The sequence below is a fragment of the Hoplias malabaricus genome, chromosome 3 (assembly GCF_029633855.1).
Source record: "Hoplias malabaricus isolate fHopMal1 chromosome 3, fHopMal1.hap1, whole genome shotgun sequence".
NCBI lineage: Eukaryota > Metazoa > Chordata > Actinopteri > Characiformes > Erythrinidae > Hoplias > Hoplias malabaricus.
In genome coordinates this window covers 3,156,675-3,179,026 of record NC_089802.1, presented here as the reverse complement: position 1 = coordinate 3,179,026, position 22,352 = coordinate 3,156,675, and the positions used below count along the sequence as shown (strand labels likewise).

The 22,352-nt window shown below is 42.0% G+C and overlaps 2 protein-coding genes across 6 annotated transcripts in view; one reads left to right on the top strand and one right to left on the bottom strand.

Annotated features, from left to right (window-relative positions):
• Nucleotides 1-1,382: 1,382 nt before the first annotated feature.
• Nucleotides 1,383-18,661, top strand: LOC136691779 (uncharacterized). Of its 5 annotated transcripts, XM_066664559.1 has the most exons (13): nt 1,383-1,498; nt 2,950-3,092; nt 5,889-5,984; nt 8,648-9,638; nt 10,542-10,642; nt 12,125-12,241; nt 12,550-12,651; nt 12,840-12,956; nt 14,756-14,832; nt 16,255-16,299; nt 16,385-16,444; nt 16,668-16,761; nt 18,506-18,641. In XM_066664559.1, exons 2-12 carry the CDS (start codon nt 2,958-2,960, stop codon nt 16,711-16,713), a joined length of 1,887 nt encoding a protein of 628 aa, XP_066520656.1. In that variant the 5' UTR covers nt 1,383-1,498; nt 2,950-2,957; the 3' UTR covers nt 16,714-16,761; nt 18,506-18,641. The 5 variants fall into 5 exon arrangements, 4 of the variants coding, with proteins under 4 accessions (XP_066520656.1, XP_066520653.1, XP_066520655.1 ...); XR_010801899.1 differs by lacking the exons at nt 16,668-16,761; nt 18,506-18,641 and adding an exon at nt 14,970-15,174 and having other exon boundaries at nt 16,385-16,440; XM_066664556.1 differs by lacking the exon at nt 16,668-16,761 and having other exon boundaries at nt 18,506-18,661.
• Nucleotides 18,662-19,058: 397 nt separating this feature from the next.
• Nucleotides 19,059-22,352, bottom strand: part of LOC136690869 (rho GTPase-activating protein SYDE1) — a gene marked incomplete at its 5' end in the record, with an annotated part of 11,819 nt that continues 8,525 nt past the window's right edge. The window contains one exon of the mRNA XM_066662923.1: nt 19,059-22,352. This exon is cut by the window's right edge and continues 109 nt beyond it. Coding sequence (XP_066519020.1) covers nt 21,986-22,352 — 367 coding nt within the window.

The window sequence follows — 22,352 nt, the reverse complement described above, 5'->3', positions numbered from 1 at the left end:
GCAGATAATGAATGAATGAATGATTCATTATCAAACCACAACATCCAAGTACCTAGGGTGACCAGATCTGAGATGGTGAAAAACAGGACTGCCGTTGTATGCTTAGCTGAACCTATGTATGCTTTTAGGTCCTTTATACCTTTATTTGCTACACAAAACATGGGGATTTCTTTTTTAATTTATCAGAGAACTTACATTTACGTTTCGGCATAGCTGCTCCAATCGGAGTAGGGGAGGGCGGGACTAGTTCGTGAACGAAACTTCTCGAAGTTCTATGTAAGCGCTAGAAAAACAAAATCCCGGACGTTTGTGAAATTCCGCCCGGACATTTATTTAAGTCTAAAAAAGAGTGGTTCACTTGAGTGAGAAGGGGGCGTGGTGAAGTAGCCTAAAATCTTCTGATTGGACGGTCTGACTGTAGAGCTACCGTTATTGGTCGATAACCTTCTCTGTAAACATTCAATTGGTCAGTCTGCACGTCAGTAGTCCTTGTTTACGTCAAGCAAAGCTCCTGTTCCTACCTTCATCTCGTACCCCCCCCCCCCCCCCCCAACCACCAACACCACCATCTCAGATCTGGTCACCCTCCATTACACTCCCTGTGCAGACCCAACAACAACCGACACTCTTAGAATCAACTGCTCGGGAGTTGATTGCTAAGCCTGAACTTGGAAAAACATTATTACCATATATTGAGGAGGAAATACAGAAATAAATAAATGAAAAAAGGTGAACTAAATGAATCAAACAAAAGTTGAGAATTTAAATAAATAAATGAATTAATAAAAAAAGTAAATAATACAGAAATAAATACATTGAGTAATAAATAAACGCACATAATAAAGGAAAAATTTGTACAAATATACAAATTATGAAATAATTTATTAATTTATTACCAGATTTATTTATTTTTGCTTTTATGTCCCTTATTAATTAATTAATGTATTTATGTATTTGTGTTTATATATTCCTTTCTTTTTTCATTCTTTAATTCCACGTTTATTCATTTATATATGTATTTTTAATTTTGGCAAGTTTGGTGCCCCATACTTTCAAACACTTTTTGGACACTTTTAAAAAATTGGCAGAATCCCAAAACAGAGCACTGTAGTGAATAGTGAATAGGGCAGTTTTGGGCAAAATTTACTGTCAAATCCGATAGTGTGTGTATAGTGTAGTGTACCTCTTCACTATTCAAATTTAAATTTGAGTTTACATTTGCAGTTTGGTAGACATCTACTGATGTGTCCTTTACACTGGGAACGTAGCTAATGCTTATCACAGCGTGTGTAACAGTCTATTGTAAGCTTCATGAATTTTTTTTCCTTGGTGGAGTTCCCCTTCAAACCGCCTGTGTTGGGGGCGGGGTCTCGCAGGTTGCTAGGAGACGGTGGTGCGGCCGTTAGTGCAGTGTGTAGCTGAAAGGAGGACTACGCTGAAGCTTTCAGTTTACAACAAAACGATAAAAACAACCACATTTTTTGCTTTTTAAAACACGGTAAGTTAAAAATAAGTCTCAAATAAAGGGGTTTAATTCAACAGGTTTAGCCACTGTCTCTGTAAACTCTCATATTTGGCCTCCAAGTTATTGAAGTTGTAACGTTAGCATAACTTACTGATAGTTAATAATGACGTATTAATGAATCGTATTTTATTACTAGAGTCCTGATACCATAACTATTAATAATGCACTGCTCAAATCCGCTACCTGGACAAAACAAGTACAGAATGTAGTTCATCTCTTGCTCTTCAAACTTTTTTTTTTATTATTTCCCCCCTGTTCCTCAGCGCTCAGGACCCCCACAGAGCAGGTGTGATGTGGTGGTGGATCATTCTCAGCCTGCAGTGACACTGACGTGGTGGTGGTGTGTTAGTGTGTGTTGTGCTGGTGTAGAGTGGATCAGACACAGCAGTGCTGCTGGAGTTTTTAACCCCCTCAGTGTCACTGCTAGTCCACCCTCCAAAAACATCCACCCAACACCGTCCTGTGTCACTGATGAAGCACCTGAAGATGACAAACACAAACTGCAGATGAGACAGACCAGTGAGTTAGGGGTGTCTCACAGAGTGGACACAGGGTTTAAAAACTCCAGCAGCACTGCTGTGTCTGATCCACTCACGCTAGCACATTAATGTTATTGTAATATAGTGCTGGTATATCTTGCAACCACACTCCCAACAATATGGGCCATGGGGAAACAATAGTAAATTAATTTTTTAAAGTACTAGGCTTATTACGCACTAAGGCTTATCATTCAGTGACTACAGGGACATCAGTGTAATCTGGTGTATAATTCTTAGGTTATAAATCTGTATAATAAAACTTAAGGAACTGCTCTAAGATTCCTTTTTTAGAATGAAACCTTTTAATAAACACACGCCAACACTGTGAACTCTCTGAACATTTAAATGGCATTAGAACCCATATACATCATTATTTAAAGTACTTTAATTAAATAAATATCACAATATAGCACCCAAAGAGCTCCGCTATTCTCAAATATATCAAATAAATATTTTTGTAACTTATTATTTTTAAATCCTATAAAGTGCAGCACAGAAAAGATGAAGAATCAAATCCCTTTGTTGTTCATGAATTAAGAGAAGAACTACCCGAAGAGTGGGACCATATTTAAAATAGGTTTATGACAGAGTCTATGACACATCCAGGCCACTAGGCGTCAGTATGATGATGGATAACTCCTTTAGCTTTACATTAAGTTTAATATAATGTTAATCAGTTATAACTGATTCCAGTGTTTTACGCTGTTGTTGATTTTATTTATTACTCTGTGGTTTATTATTGATCTTATGTAACGCATGCTGATTTTGACTGTTAAAAGGCGGCAATAATATAATAGTATTATTATTAGGTAGCTTTAGGCCAATTGTAAAATTGACAGAGTAGACAATATTCAGTAAAATTACTGTAATTTATTTCCTTTGAAGAAATAGTGATGGAAGACTACGAGGATTTTTACAGCAGATGTGTGTACAGAGCGAACGCAGAGGCTTCAGTCAGCGCAGAGCGCAGCCGCAGGGGAACACTGTCGTCCATCCATTTTCACGGCAGGCCTGTGCTACAGCCAATGGTATGAAATATGGGTAATTCCACTAATTTTCCTTTCATTCTAATACCAGGTAACACCTAAACTAACACAGTAACATCTGCTGAATATGAACTTCTAAAAAAGTGTTGTATATAGATTGTCTGATTGTGTGTGTGGTTTTGGGGGCTGGTGGTAAAAAGACAGGGGCAATTCTAGAGAAGGCTCAGTCACTGAAGGTCTAAAGGTTAGATGAGGGGACAGCTAGAGGACGATACGAGAGAACGAGTGAGTTTGTAGAGAGAGGAGATCAGACACACGTAGGAGCAAAGCTGCTGACAACCTTCAAAGTGAGCTGCAAGGCCAGTGGAGGTTGTAGGGGACAGGTGTAATTAAGAGGAGATGAGCGGGTGTGAGTGAGGAGACAGGTTGCTTTCTGAACTAGTTGAAGTTTGACGTAAGGAAGAGCTAATAAAGGCAAGAAAGAATGAGGTTCAGTAGAAGATAGACAGGGTTGGTCTAATATTAGCAATGCTACAGAGGTGGAGGAAAGAATTTAACAGCCGAGTTAACATCAGTCTGTGGGTTCTATAGCATTCTCTGCAAGATGAGTATATTTACATTAATACGAAGATCACAGTAATTATGTTTTTATACAGAAGTAGGCTTATCGCATTTGAAGAGCATCATAAGAAGACTGGAGCCTTGACAGGAGCCGTGTGTGAGAGTCTGTAATTACATGTTGTTCTACAACCTAGAAAAAATGTATTCATCTTCTGTAAGCTCTTCACCCAGTTCAGGGTTAGGATGGGTTCAGATTCCCCCAGAATCATTGGGCACACGACAGAAACGCGCTGCCGACAGGGGGCCGGTCCATCACACATTCAACCGGTTACACACACACCTGGGGTCAGTTACACACACTCACCCAGTAACTCGCACACCCACACCTGTGGACAATTCATGAATCCAATCCACCTACCAAGTGTGTTTGGGATGAACCTAGAGGAAACCCACACAGACACAGGGAGAACACACCACTCTACTCACCGAGTGCGACCGGAGGTGGGAATTAAACCCACAATCTGAGAAACCGGGAGCAGTGTGAGGATGACATTTCCTGCCGTGTCCACTGTGAAGCAGGTACATTTAACATCCTGGATTTAATGTACAATTTACACAACAAAGTATTTTTCATGAAATCTCATTTTGTGAGGGGATCCAAAGATATCATTTTATAGACATTACACAGAAAAGATACTCAACCGTTATATCTTATGTAGGGCGGTAGTATAATAATGAAAAATAATATCAACATATAAAAACATTGCGATATGGCTAATAATTACAGGGTGGCATCATGGCTCTGCAGATGGTGTTGTTGACACACAGCTCTGGGGTCTCGGGTCCTGGGTTCAATCCTGTCTTGGGACAGTGTTTATTAGGAGTGTGGTGTGTTCTCACGGTGCCTGTGTGGGTTTCCTCCAGGTGCCACATAAGTGGATTGGATATGGTGTTTGGATAATGAGGGGTTTGAAATACTCCACAGGTGTGAGAGAGTGACTGGGTGAGTATGAACAAAGGATAATACTAATAATAAAAATAGCAACATAATTAGATGTGGTGTATCCATTTACAATGGTCTTCTCGGTGTTGATATTGTGGTGAAACAGTTACACAGTAATCTCTGCATGATGATTTTCATTACAGTTTTAACAAGAGGAAAAAAAAAACTAATTAAACCCTTAAATGTTATTAAACACAAGTGGCTATTTCAGTTCTGTAAAGAGTCATAATGAGACTGGACACAGTACGCCTCGTGTGTGTGTGTGTGTGAGGCCAATTAAGTTGAGAGTGTATTAAAAATGTATATAATGTTTGACTACAAAATTGAACACACTGCTAATGACTGCTTGCATGTTGCCTGGCAACCTTGAGTAATTATCCTTCAGTAAATGAAGCGGAAGCCCAGATCAGCAGCAACTCAATACAGGTCAATTACACCCATGTTCTCACGTTTGTACATATATATATATATATATATATATATAGCCTGAGGTCACCATACCCAATGTCACAAAGCTGATTTGTGTTCTCAAAAGTTATTGAGAAAAATTTCACTGCATTTGATGAGCTGGAACGGGTTTGTGATCCTGATCTAACTGCCCAACATCAGTGTCCATCCTCACAGATTCTCACAGAAATATGTTTAATATCCTGCATAAAGTCTTCCCAGTAAAATAAGGGCTTTTACCCTTTAAATCGGTACGGCCGGGGGTTTGTGGATACCAGCTTTTCCGATATTTATTCTGAAATGAAGGGTGATGGTCAGTTAGTCCCTGGTTACTGCAGTTAAGATTTCACGCTGGATGTTGGACCATTTCTGTGAGGATCTGGCTATGACATAAGTATAAATAAATGCACAAATAAATGATGTAATATACAAGTAAATGAGTAATTTTTCATGAAAAAAATGCAGAATTAAGTTAATGTCTTGAATTGATTTCTGCAATTCCAAATTTCTACATTTATTTATTCATGGATTTCTAGCTTTCTACATTTCCTTATTTCTTTATTTATTTATTTCTGTATTTACACTGCATCTAGATGTTAATTAGGTGGGTGTATATATATTTTTTTCATTCATTGACCTACATTTACTACATATCTGAGGACAGATGCCAATGTTGGAAAAGCAGGTGGCTGCAAACCTCTGGCCATATACTGTACATCGAGACTCCATCACTTCTCTCTGAAGGTGTTGCTCAGTTGTGCATGCTGTGCATTGATGCAGTGAGTGTTGAACTGATTTTGTGGTATGTCGTGTGTGTTTATGTGTAGCTAAGTCCTCAGCAGCGCACAGAGATGGCCAAACAAAGACAGAGAGCAGTGGAGAGAGAGAGGGAGAGGATCAGAGCACAGGACAATCACATAAAGGTGAGCATTACACCACTCTGATTATCATACACTATACAAACTACATGCAACACCATAAACACCAGACTTTACACCACACTGAACTCAACGCTGTGAACTTCAGGTTGTACCAAAAGGGACACCGTGGTTGATTTTAGGGCCAAGTACAAACCAAAATTATTTGACTTATAACATGAACTTGCCTCAACAATAAGAATTCATTCATTCATTCATTATCTGTAACCCTTATCCAGTTCAGGGTCGCGGTGGGTCCAGAGCCTACCTTCACAGGGCAACACAGACACACACACATACATTCACTCACACACTCACACCTACGGACACTTTGGAGTCACCAATCCACCTACCAACGTGTGTTTTTGGACTGTGGGAGGAAACCGGAGCACACAGAGGAAACCAACGCAGACACAGGGAGAACAGACCACACTCCTCACAGACAGTCACCCGGAGGAAACCCACGCAGACACAGGGAGAACACACCACACTCCTCACAGACAGTCACACAGAGTGTGACTCGAACCCACAACCTCCAGGTCCCTGGAGCTGTGTGACTGCGACACTACCTGCTGCGCCACCGTGCCACCCTCAACAATAACAATGCATATATAAAAATAAATAACATATGTAACATCCGCTATATATCAGCACTATACACATCACAAAACCACCCAGTTCAGCAATGCAACATGACACATGTAACATTACCTTTATTGCACAGTCCACCCTAATAATCCTAATTACCACTGATGTGAATAGGTCCCAAAGAAAGCCACCATTATTTTGACACTCAGCAGTGTGCTTCCACAGTGAGTGTCCTGATCAATCTCTTTACATTCCTTTTTTAATGGACTGAAAAAGCCCGGCGTTACTATGGACACAGAAATCTGCTGTTAATCGAGGTTAGTGGCCGAGCTCCTAGTACTTACTAAATTGTAGAGATTTTCGTTTCTCACACAATTTTACAGAACAATTTACAGACGAAGGCGCTCAGCAGGGCTCCTCTAATACGAGGGGGGGTTGGTACTTTATGAGCTGATTTAATGCCACACAATGTGTACTGATTATTTTCTTCCTGTCCATTCACAAATGACAAAGAGTTTAATCTTAGACCTTTATCGTACCTTACTTGTTCAGTATGAATACAGACGTGTTACCTTCACATGGAGAAACAGAAGGGGGTTTGAGTTGCACAAGTCAAAGTTTAGATCTTTATTGTTATAGAAAGTTAATATAACTTTCAAACTTTTGGACAAAGAATCATTCTTCAGGCTCAATACAAACAGCCGACACACGCTCATCAACAGACAGTTTCACACAAAACAGCAGACACACAATATGATCTACACAGCAAACAAACTCAGGAGAAAAACTTAACATGATACTAACTGGACATGACAGGAGCATAAGACCTGATTCTACTACTGAGGTGAGTCCAGATCCATAAGTGTACACTCAGTTTCTTCTAAATCAACTTATCAGCTTTACCCTTGAGCTCTATCAAGTCCAGTGTGACTTGAAACAGCGCTCTGTATTAAACCTCATTAGTTTTCACTTCAGTCTTTGACTTTATTTAGATGTTGCTTTTAAGTGCATATTATCATTGTTTTAACTGCAGTTATTTCATTTGATCTCAATAACTGACCCGCCTTGAAGGTCATTTGCAATTCAGCATGAGGTGAGGATAAGTGGCGTAGGTGTTGATACCTGAATAAACGATTTTAGCTGCGCTGCTTGTGCTTGACCTTCATGTTTCTTTTAAAATATTCAAAAGGCAGCACTAATATTGTAAAAATAATTATGAAAAGCAAAATATTTCAGAAGATAATTGAGAGTAATCTTTATTAAAATGAAGTGTCTAAACTCAAATTTAACGAAATTATATTCCTGGAACCACAATGTAAAGTATAATTATAATTCTATGAGCACTCACTTATACACACACACACACACCTGTGGACAGTTTCACACACTCACCCAGTCACTCACACACTCACACGTGTGGACAGTTTCACACACTCACCCAGTCACTCACACACTCACACCTGTGGACAGTTTCACACACTCACCCAGTCACTCACACACTCACACCTGTGGACAGTTTTACACACACACCCAGTCACACACACACACTCACACCTGTGGACAGTTTCACACACTCACCCAGTCACACACACACTCACACCTGTAGATAACTTCACACAAACCCAGTCACTCACTGTCTAACACACACACACACACACACACCTGTAGGTTCCACTATATTTAAGTTAGGATTTCCATAGACATAATGACCTTAACCTCAGTAACCAAAGGGAACATTTTTGTTGTTTTTTCTTTTTGGAATAAAAAGCCATATTTATAGTAAAAATGTTTAGAAAATTTATCACATGCTTTTTGTTCTAAAATTTCACTAAAACTAACATTGTCCTGAGAAATGAGTGTTTTCTATAATTATGCCCTGACATCTCACATAAACAAACACACTCCCATCTGTGGACAATTTCACACATGCATCCAGTCTCTTACACACACACACACACACACACACACAGGGAACCCCATTGAGACACAGTGAGAACACACATCCTGTCTGTATTAAAAATTTGTCTTTACTGAATGTTGTAGTTATTTTTCCAAACCTGCTTATCATTTGTTTACTAAAGGTACGAGACACAGACCGTCCAGAAGCAGAGCAAGGGGCAGAAGCCTCCTGTTTGGATCTTTCCTTCAGCAGAACACACACAAAGAAACAGCCAAAGGACCAGTCTATCACTGGCTTCAACTCCAGCTCCAACAACATCAGGGAGCGGCGAAGGGAGACCCTCAGAGTCCTGAACAGCAGAATGGAGAAAGTGGGGAAAGGAGGAGATGAATCAGAGGAGGAAATGATCTCTGAAATCTCTGAAATATCAGAGCGACATACACAGTTGGAGGAGGAAGGGGAGGAGACTCTGTCAGACAAGGAGAATCAGAACTGTGATCCAGATTCTGGTAATAGCTCTACATCTGTTGAAATCTTTGACCCCAAGTCACCTGGTTCTGCATTAACTAGCCATTCCTTCTCATCCAGTCTTCTGGGGTCTTATTCCCAATTACCCAGCCCTCAGCCCAGCTTTAGCTCCCCAGTTCACTGCTTAAAAAAATGGTCGACCACTGGCAACATCCTCATCTCTCTCCCTGTGAGTGAATCAGAGCTAAGTCCACAGGGTGTCAATGAGACAGACAATGTCCAGTCGGAGTTACATCCATCAGGAAATGGCAGCAGTGCAGCCACAAATTCACTGGAACTGTCAGTTTTATCTGCACCTCAAACACCCTCTTCTGGTGGTGATTGGAACAGCAGTTGCTCTGAGCTCAGCACCTCCACTCCCAACGTTACACTTAGGAGACACACCCAGCCAGGGCCTGTCCCTCACAGACAGAAAGACAGCGCCCCCTACTCTCGCTCATCCTCAGCTCTACTGAACCAGTCCTATGATGTTCTGAACCCCTCACCCTCCCTTCTCAGACCGCAGATCAGCTCATGTCCCGAGACCCTTTCTGTGGCTATTCAACTCAGAGGAGGACTGCCACAGCGACCCCTGGAGTACAGCAAGACCCCAGAGTGCCTGTATGACACCTGGGCCAATCAGGTCCTTCAGGATAAAGCAGCAGGTCAGTATGAGTTAGATTGTACCAGAGAAATGATCAGCGATACTTGTGTACAGACTTTATAGTCTTAAATAAGGTATATGTCCATGGCAGTGAAGATAAATGAGTGAGAAAGAGAATATCCACAAAGCAGCTTTTCGGGATTCAGGTCCCAGCCCCTGAGGCAACACTGAGAGAAACCAAGACCCATTTTCCTCTTGTCAACACCAGAGCAACACAAAGAAGAGAGCAGTGTGATTGAGATGATTGACTGAGGTACAGTGAGTGTACCTTAGTTTATAAAGCCATGTTCTGACAGTGTTCAAAGCTGCTAGTGAAGTACAATCAGTAGTTTGATTAAGGGTAAAAGCCCAGTCTCAGCGCTCAGTTGGTAGGAATGAAGGTGAGAGACTCTGGCTCATTAAGATGGCGCTATAGTAACACTGCCTTAACATATTTAAGTGGGAATTATTAACCTAAAAGGATCAGGATCGAAAACCAAACACAGTGAATTCAATAAGGCTTAGCCAGACTAGAACTGGACGTCTGCAACTCTCAGTTTAAACTTCAAGTAAAGTATTCATATGGCAAATATGAACAGATAGTGACACAAAAGTGTCCTGACAATGAGAATACACCTCCATTCATTAAAGGACTAAATACATTCTGGAGTTGAAATGTAGTATTTGTAAAAACCCTGGATTGTAAATAAAGATCATAACCTGAAGCATGAAACCTGACCAACCACCAAATCACCCTGAATGCTCTCACCACTGAAAAGTGATTATTAAATAGATGTTGACAGCAATACGCCACACAAATAAACCCAAGTTTGTAATAAATTAAAAGCACAAAATCATATTTTATCTTTGTGTAATCCTCATTGTGTAACTGTAACTCATCTCCGCTACCTGTGGTATGTTTCAGGTGAAGTCCAGCAGCAGATGCAGGTTTTAGAAACACTTTGTCAGCGTTTGGAGGAAAAACATGCTCATCAACTAGACAACAAGACAATGCGCCCCCAGCAGGTCACTGTCAGCAATCACATCACAGTGGCCCAAATATCTATGTCATGTGCTGTCCACTTAGTTTGATGTGTCGCTGATGTTGTGTGTGTGTGTTTGTTGTGTAATGACCACAGCTGAACGAAGCTGGACACTCCTAGATGTTGAATTTGTTAGGATTTTAAACAACAGATCACATGAGCAAGAATATAATGACCATACAGACAAAGTTTACCATTACTTTCAGCTCTTACCGCGCCACAGTCTGAATAAGCTCTCGAGCCCACTCAGACACAGCGCCACCAGCAGGACAGGAAGTATTGAGCATCAATTCTACAGTTATAAGAGACATGGCACACACAGAGAGCTCTGATTCTGCTCTGAAATCTGCAAATATTGTTTGTCCTTAGAGTATACACATGACCCTAAGAGTGCTCACCCCCCCCAAAGAGATGTAGGGGTTAGGAGTTCAGTGGGTGTGGATGTGGAAAAAAAACGTGTGTCTAGGCCCCCCCAAACCTTAGCATAAAAAGTGTACTACAATTTACTGTGCTACAAATGTGCTTTTTATTAAAGAGACAGTATCTAACAGTCACGTCTAGTATGAAATAGCAAGCATCACAAAGCAGTTCCAGCTAGCCACAAATCAGCACACACACACAGCCAGAGGGAGAGAAAGACTGAGAGACGACTTGACCTTGATTTGACTTAAATAATTACAGAAAACGAATGAATGATTTGGGAGGTAGTGTCTCTGTCACACAACTCCAGGGTCCTGGAGGTTGTGGGTTTGAATCCCACTCCGGGTGACTGTCTGTGAGGAGTGTGGTGTGTTCTCCCTGTGTCTGCGTGGGTTTCATCCGGGTGAATGTCTGTGAGGAGTGTGGTGTGTTCTCCCTGTGTCTGTGTGGGTTTCCTCCGGGTGACTGTGAGGAGTGTGGTGTGTTCTCCCTGTGTCTGCGTGGGTTTCCTCCGGGTGCTTCGGTTTCCTCCCTCGCTCCAAAAAACCACGTTGGTAGGTGGATTGGAGACTCAAAAGTGTCCATAGGTGTGAGTGTGTGTGCGCCCAGTGATTCCGGGTAGGCTCCAGACCCACTTCTGCTCTGAACTGGATAAGGGTTACAGACAATGAATGAATGAATGAATGAATGATTACAAAATAGTGAAATCCATGAAAGTTAAATCCATGAATGTAGGAGGCTGACTGTGTTTAACCAGATTTAGCGATGATTGGTCTCTTCTTTTAGGTCAGTGTATTCTTTGTGTTTTGAAATACATACATATCTTTAAACAAAACTGAGCATATCTCTATGTTGTAATGTGTAACAAATCCAGAGGAAACTGGCTGAGGTGCAGTTTCCTCTGACAGGCCACGATCAAGTCTGCACATACACACAGACGAAGGCTTGTGTTTATTTTATAACATGCAGCCTTATTCTTCCAAAACGATTTGTAGAAATCCCACACTAATCGAGAAATCACACCTTTATCGTGTCTTGTTTTCAGGTGTCGTCTGTAGATCTGCAGAAGGCTGTGTGTTCTGTGACTGCGACGGTCCGAGGCTTCCTCACACGCAGACTCCTCCAGACAGAGAAAATCAAACACCTGCGCAAAACCATACGGGTGTGTGCACGTCCACACACACACACACTTAATAATAATAATAATAATGTTGGTATAGCATGATGAACATAACAGAATGGGGTTCAGGTTCCAGCTTCGGTAGGAACACCATGCTAAAGGAATAAAAGCCTATTTTAAGGGCAGAATTTCTAACACTGTATTAGTCCAAAAAAAAAAATGGACATGATTAAAATTGGCCTTCAGAAGTGAGTGTGTACGGAATGCTGTTAATGTAAAATGCCTATGATGTTTCACACTGGTGCAGCAATTAAAAACAAAGTGAATTAAACTGAGTTCTGTGCGTCCAGGACTCGAGGGAAGTAATCCGTTCTTTTCAAGCTGATACCCAGCAGAGGAGAGCTTCCTTCACCCTTCAGGACCTGTCTCTGCAACACAGAGTTAGAGCGCAGGTAACAAACAAAGCACACACACTTGCTCACTGAAATATATTCAGACACTGATTTATACACACAATTCTATTCTCAGTCAGTTCAATGAGAGACTTTAAAAAGAGACTGACCTGGAGATGACACATGGAGAAACATGATTTCTTTACACTTCTGATGGTGTGTGTGTGTGTGTATTTGTGTTTCTGTAGTTGCGTGCCGCCTTGTGTAATGTGCATGAGATCTTTTTTGTGTGGCCTGTGAGGAACAGACTAGCTCTACTGCAGCAGGACCGAGAACTATGCACCGAGAGGAGACTGAGAGACACGGTACACTCTCACCACTGTTTTAAAAACCATCTCAATTTGTTTATGTCGTCTAAGAATGCACTTTGTCTAAATATCATACCATACACTTTAATAATCCAGAATGATTTACAATGAGCTCTTGTTACATAAAGTTAAACTGAAACTTCTAATGATTTTCCTTCTCCAGTAAAGGATTTTAATTTTTTTTATTAATGGAGATACAAGGTTTCGTTTAGGAGCAAGCGCACACTGATAGGGCAGCAAAACAGGAAGCATTGTCAGATACTGTAACATTATTTAACTTAATAATACCGTTAATGTACATTTAGTGAAAAACTGAGGGTCTGAGGACTTTACTCCTCTGGGGTCTGAGGACCTTAGCCCTCTGGGGTCTGAGGACCTTAGCCCTCTGGGGTCTGAGGACCTTACCCATCTGGTGTCTGACAAACTTACTCCTCTGGGGTCTGAGGACCTTACCACTCTGGTGTCTGACAAACTTATTCCTCTGGGGTCTGAGGAACTTACTCCACTGGGGTCTGAGGACCTTACTCCACTGGGGTCTGAGGACCTTACCCCTCTGGTGTCTGAGAAACTTACCCCACTGGGGTCTGAGGACTTTACTCCTCTGGGGTCCGAGGACCTTACCCATCTGGTGTCTGACAAACTTACTCCTCTGGGGTCCGAGGACCTTACTCCTCTGGGGTCTGAGGACCTTACCACTCTGGTGTCTCACAAACTTACTCCTCTGGGGTCTGAGGAACTTACTCCACTGGGGTCTGAGGACCTTACTCCTCTGGTGTCTGAGAAATTTACCCCACTGGGGTCTGAGGACCTTACTCCACTGGGGTCTGAGGACCTTACTCCTCTGGGGTCTGAGGACCTTACTCCTCTGGGGTCTGAGGACCTTACTCCTCTGGTGTCTGAGAAACTTACTCCTCTGGGGTCTGAGGACCTTACTCCACTGGGGTCTGAGGACCTTACCCCTCTGGTGTCTGAGAAACTTACCCCACTGGGGTCTGAGGACCTTACTCCTCTGGGGTCTGAGGACCTTACCCCTCTTGGGTCTGAGGACCTTACTCCTCTAGATATGAGGAACTTACTCCTCTGGGGTCTGAGGGATGTTTCCGTTGCTGCAGATTTTAAACTCTCTTGTTTCTCCCCCTGATCTCCACCTGTTTCTCTTCCACTGCTCAGAACAGACTCAGCTCTCTCTGGACAGAGCCCTGTTTGACCCAGAGCTGTGGACAGAGATCATTTGCCTTAAAGCTGAACAGCTGAAGCTTTTACAAATTATTCATCTCTTTGTAAAAACTCCTGCTCCTGAGTGACCATTAGTCACGCACACATCAGTTTCACACAGAATGGAGATGGACACATGACTCCACCGGTCTCATGTGGTAAGAGGCAGATCTCAAAAGTGTGTTTCATTCTGTCTGGGGGTGTAGGATCTTGTTATGAGACGGTGTGGACAGGGGAAATTCTACATACTCTAGATTCAGGAGGTGTCTGACCCGTATTTCTTCTTTGTGTTCTCACAGAGAACCTCAGAACAACAGATCCACATAGGATTTGAGTTCATTCATAGACGCCAGAGTATTAGTGACGATGGACCACTGGGTCTTGCATCATGAGCTATTTGATGCAGCTGGAGATTACAGAAAATAAACAAGAGGCTTTTATGACAATGAGGATTTACAAATACGTTTAGCAACAATGTCAGGGAAATCTAAGTTTAAAAAGATAAGTCCAGGCCTTTGGTTTTTATCATTCTTAAATTTAAACAGTAAATGTAAAATTGCTAAAAGGACATTGTACCACAGGAAAAAGCCAAGTGCTCCCAGGTCTCGTCGAGCCTGTCTTCTGCCACACAGAAATCTCTGGACCGGAAAAAACAGAGGTAAGGAACCAGTGCTTATGCAGTGGCTTCAAATATTATTTGGACATTTTAACCCTTTATCCATCAATATACTGAACTTAAATGGTATTCTAAAGATTACTTCATAGAGTTATATTTATTACTCCCAACACTTTTAGCTCCACATGAGACAGAAAGTTCAACCAGACTGCTCTACAGCTACTGCAAAAAACAAATGTGAAAACCAAATATCTGGAGCTGTTTTTTTATTGTGTTGTCACTAAGATTGTGTACAAACACCGCAGTAATGACCTCAAACTCTCCAGCTGTCTTTGGAAAAAACATTTGGGCCAAGAAGAAATTTACAGAAACGGTCTGTTAGAAGTAAGTGGCTTGACAATCTGTTTAACTGTGTGACTGTGACACTACCTGCTACCTACTGTTTAACAGTGAATTTAAACATGGATGTCCACATGCTTTTTGGAGCCACTCTACACACAAACACATTTATACAGTAGCCAATAACATGCCACTGCTGTGTCAGTAATGCTTTGCGGAAAAAGGTCTTCCAACAAAGTCTTTTGCAGTTACTGTCATATACCAAAGTTTGCACACCCTGGTCAAATGATGTTGATTTTCTCACTGAAACACAGTGAACACATGGCGTTTCTCTGCTAATGTTAGTGCACCATTTTCTATTTGCTGAGTTTAACTAAAATCCTTACTGGAAATTCTGTCCACATGGTGACCATCTTGGCAAAGCCTCTGGGCAGTTATTTCAGATCATACAAGACAAGGCTCCTTACATGGGGAGGCACCTATATAATAGAATGGAAATTGTGAAATTAGGAAGTTGCATGATGCATGATTTCCCCTTCAGTTTGTAGCCAGTGTTTGGTCTCCTTTTATTATAATGTCATTCATTATCTGTAACCCTTATCCAGTTCAGGGTCGCGGTGGGTCCAGAGCCAACCTGGAATCATTGGGCGCAAGGCAGGAACACACCCTGGAGGGGGCGCCAGTCCTTCACAGGGCAACACAGACACACACACATTCACACCTACAGACACTTTAGAGTCACCAATCCACCTACCAACGTGTGTTTTTGGACTGTGGGAGGAAACCGGAGCCCCCGGAGGAAACTCACGCAGACACGGGGAGAACACACCAACTCCTCAGACAGTCACCCGGAGCAGGAATCGAACCCACAACACTACCTGCTGCGCCACCGTGCCGCCCTCTTATTATATTGCCTCTGGTTAAATATTTTTGAAGGACAGTAAAACATAAAAATGATCAAATGTGCAGCCTATAAAAATTCAAAGGAGACTCCCTGTATGGAATGCTTTTAAATTCCAACAAAATTTCACTTGACGCGGTACACGGTAAAATTACCTTAATAAAGCAGTGACAAAAATCATGAGACCACCTTCAGAACTACAGGAGTTTTTGTTTCATTTTCAGACAAGACAAGAAGATCCCAATGAAACCTATGAACCTAGCAACAAGGTATGATACTTGCGCATGCACATACACACACACACACACACACACACAAGTCATTAATACCTTTTCATGTTGTCTCTGTGTGTAGGGTCCTGCAGCCGGCTCAGAGGCAGAATGCCCTAATAATTTCACAGAAGCTCAAACCAGTGTGAGTGCTTTACCCCTGTGTCACATATAGCACCCCGTAGTAAAGACATTACTGAGTAATCACAGTCAGCTCCAGGGGGTCTAAACCTGTAAGAGTCACTGCTGAAGTAACATGAGAGAAGCTATACTTTATTTCGACAGCAGATGGTGTATTCAGAATCAAGATTTCAGATGGTCAAACACTGGAAATAGTTCTGAAAAATGTCTCTGTGTCTCCCCGGCAGGAGAGTGGTGAGGAGGACAGTGGAAAGCTTTCCGTCTCATCTCTAATGAACTTGACGATGGTCAGCAGTGTCTCTGGACGGGAGAATGGATATGGTAAACATGTAGAAACAATGAAACATGTTTGATCTTCATCGGTGCGTAGGGAAGCCAACAGGTCCGTTAAGCATTTGGGTCTAAGACATGGATGTTTTATGTGCTGAGTATCTAGATCAGTTCCAGACATCCAGATCAAATGCTGTTATCCAGACATGGTAGGCAAGTGTAAATGCCTCATCCACCAAGCCATGTTCGATAACCTAAACCTTTAGTTCTGCACATGGGGAAAATCTCCAACCACTCATCTGTCTTCATTAAAGAGGCCATCCTTCTTCAGTCTGGATTCAGATGTCAGATTCTCTTCTGTGAGTTTAAGGCCATGGCCTTGATCTTAAATTCTTAAACTTACCTGGAACACCACATTTCACTTGGTCCATGACTGAAGACGGATATAAGAGGCAAATTATTCCAAAGTCCATAAATTACAGCATTCAAAAGTTTGATTTGCATAACAGTCATCTTTTGCTTAACACGAGAAAACTGGAAACTACAAGAGTGACTGGTAAAATTTGCAAAGTATCTTTAAAGTTTTAAATATTATACCCATTATGTTATTAAAAAGGAATCATAAAATACTCCCTTGTTTTGAGCATGTTCAGATTAATGTGTTGATCTGGTGTCCACCAATCCACACACTGCGAAACAGTGAATTGCCCCGCCCCCTTGTCTGAGTCTGTCCAATCACAGCGCTGGACCCGTGTTTATGTGAGAGCTCAAAGACGAGGTTAAACTCAGCAAAACAGACACAACGAGCGCGGAGAAATAAGAGCACTGAGTAAAAACAGAGAAGAAAGAGAACAGAGTGAAAACGGCTAAAAACCAGAGCTTCTGCTCCTCACTGCTGTGCGCTCGGGGTCGGGGTGAACAGCGAGCGGCTCATTATCATTTAAAGGAACAGGTGCTGAAAGCGGGCGTTCTGAACAGGGGCTGTTTACACAGGGGGAGAACACTGCTGTGGGGCTCGTGGGGTTTGGACCAAAGCAGGTCACAGACGTTTCATTGAGAAACAGAACTGTGGAGACGAGGGGGAGGAAATGTCCTCTTTAAAGTAGGATTTATTTCCTTTTGCAAAAGAGCATTGTTGCTGCCAGAAGTCCATAACACACAGTAAAACATGTACAGTCTGAGACAGGACAGAGGCCTTTGGCTGAACTCTGCGGAGATGTATGTGAAGAATGTCCAAACACCAAGCCGAGACGCATCCGGAATCCCAGCCATTTAAGAGGCGAAGCACTCACAATAATAACTCTGTTATAAGTGACATTCCTGTCAGAGAAGTCACAGGAACGCTTGAAATGTTGGAACTTTTAGCTTGTACCCTCTCACTCCAGGTCAGAGGTTTGGGTCAAAGTTGTGTGTGTCCGGTTTGACCTCGTCTTCAGCTTGAAGAGACTTTCTCTTGAGGATTTCTGCTGTTTAGCAAAATACTTAAAGAGTCCTGTGAGTGCGACTGGCTCTCACATGATTTCAGATCATGTTTCTCTGGTCACTAAGGCCAGCAGAGGGAAGTAGAGAGTGTTTCAGCAGAGTCTTATAAGTAATTAAGTTGTGTTTGGAGTACTTCTCTCATCTCTGTCCAGAAAGACCTAGATTATCATTTACATTAGTTTTACATTGTTTTCACAGTCAGATATCACCACTGCAGGATAAAACACTCCCATCTTCAAAATTGTACCTTTACATAAGGAGGGAATAAGCGTTCTTCATTTTTAATGTATTTTAATGTTCTTTTTAATTTCAGTCTGTGTGTCTGGACTGAGGGAGGAAACCGCAGCACCCGGAGGAAACCCACACAGACACAGGGTTTCTCAGAGTGTGATCATTATCTCCTCAGTAGCAGGTGCTTCAGCATGTACACTAAATTATAACAAGCTACAGGAATTGTAGGTCAGTTCACACCCATCAGCCAGGTCTCAGTGCTACCAAGCCTTACACTATGACAATAGCCACTCAGATGCTTGAAGGAGAACACTAGTTGCATAATTTTAGTGATGAAACTTAGTGTGCGGACCTCAGGACAGATGCGTAAATTGGCCAAAAAAGGAAGGGAAGGTTTGAGATGTTTAGAAACGGTATAATACTGTGCTTTTATTTTTCACATAATTATCTGATTAACACTGAAAGGTACATGAAGGTACCACATTAAGAGAAGTGTCCTGTACACTAGTACACAGAAGCACAGTACACAAAGAAATAAGTGCCTGCTGTAAATGTGCAATATAAAATAATAATACTGTTTATAGGACTAAAAATATATAAAATAATAATAAGAACAATGTTGCATAAAAAAAGCAAACTCTGGCTAAGTTATGGCCTTCAAATTCCATGTGTTCCACGTCTGTATCAAATGTCAAATCACAGTTTGTTAAATATTTGTACCGTGCTCAAATAAACAAACAGTGCTACACCAGCGACGGCAACACCACGAACTGCAACCGACTGAGTAAGCAGCAAAATACAACAACCTTATACACAATACTGAAGTGCAATAAAATCATCACATGTCTTTGGTTTGAAAGTGAAGGTAGATTATGTTCTCCATAAGATTATAAACATAGAAACATGGTGTGGAAAGAAGTGTGAAAAATGTGGACCAGGCTCTAAACTCCCGCAGTGTGACCACAGAAGTGGATTTGGTTTGTTTTAGTCCCTGTAATCTGTAAACAGCATCTCAGTCTCACTCTTATCACTATATGGACAAAAGTATTGGGACACCAACACGTTGCACATACAGGAACTTTTATGACGTCCCATTTTAAAGCCACAAGCAAGCATTAATATAGATGGTTCCTTTTGCAGCTATATCAGAAAGTGTGGTTAACGGTCGGTATTGTGTCAGCAGAGCGTTGCCTCAGCACTCAGTGATCTTGCTCTGTAACTTTACATGTTTTGCCACTTTGTGGCTGAGCTGCTGTGGTTGCTAAATGCGTCCACTTTTCAATAACACCATTCACAGCTGATAGAGGAATATCTAGGAGGGAAGATATTTCACAAACTGACATTTTTAAATCTTACTACAGCACCACACTCAAATTCAGTAAAGTCTCTGGAACGCCATATTGTGTCAAAATGTTTGTTAAATGTTTGTCAATACATGAATATATGCTTGATTTTATACCTATGGCAATGGGACTGAATGAATACATGTATTCAGTGATATGGTCTGTCCCAGTACTTCTGTCTTTATAGTGTAAAGTCGCACGTCTTTGTTATGTTGCATGGCAGTATCAGACATTTCACTAATGGAAAATTAACATTTGAACCCAATGTTCAGTCACTCATATAACAATTTACACATTATAGCATGTCATTCATACAAAAACATGTATGCTAATTTATTACGTCTACAGAGCAGTTCTCATTACATCTGTCGTACTGTAGCTAATGCTAGCAATCAGTGTTCTGACTTAATGGATGCTCGGTTTGGTTAAGTCTAAAAGGAGAAAATAGAACGTTTCTCTAAACTTTAGTTTGATTATTAACTAATGGAAATTTATGTTAATTTCCCATAAGTGAAACGTTTTGTTTGATAAATGTCCCATAATTCATTCTCCCACTTGTGTGGAGTGGGTTGTAGATTTACCTTGTTATTCTTTTTTCTTTGCGCTGGTGGTCCAGTAAATACAAAATTAACCCTTTCAAACCCCAAAAAACAAAGTCCTTCATTTACTTTATGATTGTCGTTGTTTATCTCTTAAAGGAGCACTCAGTCATCTTCTCCAGTGATTGTCCTTCACGTTATGAGACTGCTGTTAAGCTCCCCATGCCGGGGACTCACTGGAGCATGAGCTATTCTTTGCTTCAGAATCAGAATCACTTATTTGATGTAAAAGTGTTAGTGCTAAAAATGACAGATTGCTCCTTTAATCTCTGAAATCCCCTGCCTGAATTCACATTGCACATAACCTCAAAATTAAAGGCATGTATGTACTCACACAACCTGAGAGCGTTTAGCATTTGGAGTCACATCAGACTTATTTGGCACTATCTGCAAATCAAAAATGACCATAAAACTCAATTCTCTATGAAGACAAATACAGCGTGGGCAAGCGTGTCGAGCATTAAGACTCGGGCTGACTGGAAGTGCTGCTGCCGGACCAGTAACGGAATGTCCTGGTGGAAAGAATTACAAAACTCTTGGCCTAAGCGTCACTGGCTGGTCACCCAGGACCAGATCATTCCTGGGAATAAGAGTAATACACAAGCATGAGCCCCAGAAAACCAGGGCAAACAACTCCAGCCCTCTGCAGTCCGGGTGCAGCAGGGTTTAGTGCTGTTCCTTCTCTTACTGCGCTCACTAAACCAGCCCTTTATGTAAATCACAGATTAAACTATTACTAAACGGTTCATTGTACCAAACATGCAGCAGTGATGGATAATCCTCAAGAGTCTATACCCTTTACAGAGCTATCAAAGCTCTTCCCAGACTCCTGCACTGACCACAAAATGTTGCCAATACACTGAGTGTCCACTTTCCTGTAATTATTGGAGCGGTAACGGTCTGGACTAAGTCTGATGTAGGTCCTGTTCAGAGCTGGAACAGCACTAAACCCTGAGTTCCCGCAGGACTGGAGTTGCCCGATACTCACCCATTAGGGTGTTATTAAATATCTTCACATACTTAAGCAGAAGCAAACTGCTCGTCGTCGTCCTTCAGAACAAGATCATAAAATGTTTCTAGGTTTCTCTTCATTTTCACTTCACTCAGGAGGACCCCTGTATCTGCACCACACTGATCACACACTCGCTAAATCACTTTCGCTAACGCGTAAGTTTAAGCATAGTTCCATACATTTCGTACTGAAGTATTTTATGATTGTCTCAGCTTCTTTAGGCTGTGTTTAGTGTTTTAGTACAGTGTAAGACCTTATAGCCTTTGTTACAACTGGCACACCGTACTATAGGGGCAGCCATGGCCTGGTGCTGAGGGAACTGGGCGTGTAACTGGAAGGTTGCTGGTTCGATCCCCAGAGCCGGCAGGTCATGACTGAAGTGCCCTTGAGCAAGGCAACTGCTCACTGCCCCCTAGTGTTCACTAGTGTGTGTGTAAATGTGTGTTTCACTGCACGGATTGGTTAAATGAAGAGAACAAATAAAGTTATTCTATAGCTGTTTTCGTTATGTGGTTCAGCCCTAAGGCCATTTGGTTTTGTGGACGTTCCTACGATAAGCCCTTGGCTGTACAGCGGTGCAGATACAGGGTTTTGGAGTGAGACTGTGCTCATAGGCAGATGTTGATCTGTTTGGCGAGTTCTCGCTCCAAGTCCGAGATTAAATTATCAAAGTCTTTCAGACTCAGTCTGCATGTAAACGGCGCGTCAAAGTCCAGCGCAAAATCGTCCGGGTACAAAGCCCTGGAACCCCAGCCCTCCTCCTCCACTTCCTTCTTATCATCCTCCTCCTCTTCCTCTTCCTCGCTCTGACTGCCCGCCACCTCGTCGTAGTCGGCGTCCTCGTTGGACAGAATGTCCCGTCCGCATACGCTCCAGTCCCCAGCGTAGCGGTTACACGGGGGGCTCTCCAGGCGTCCTCGGCCCCTCCGAGAGACCACCACCGCGTCCTGCTCTAACGGTAGCTCCACACGCAAC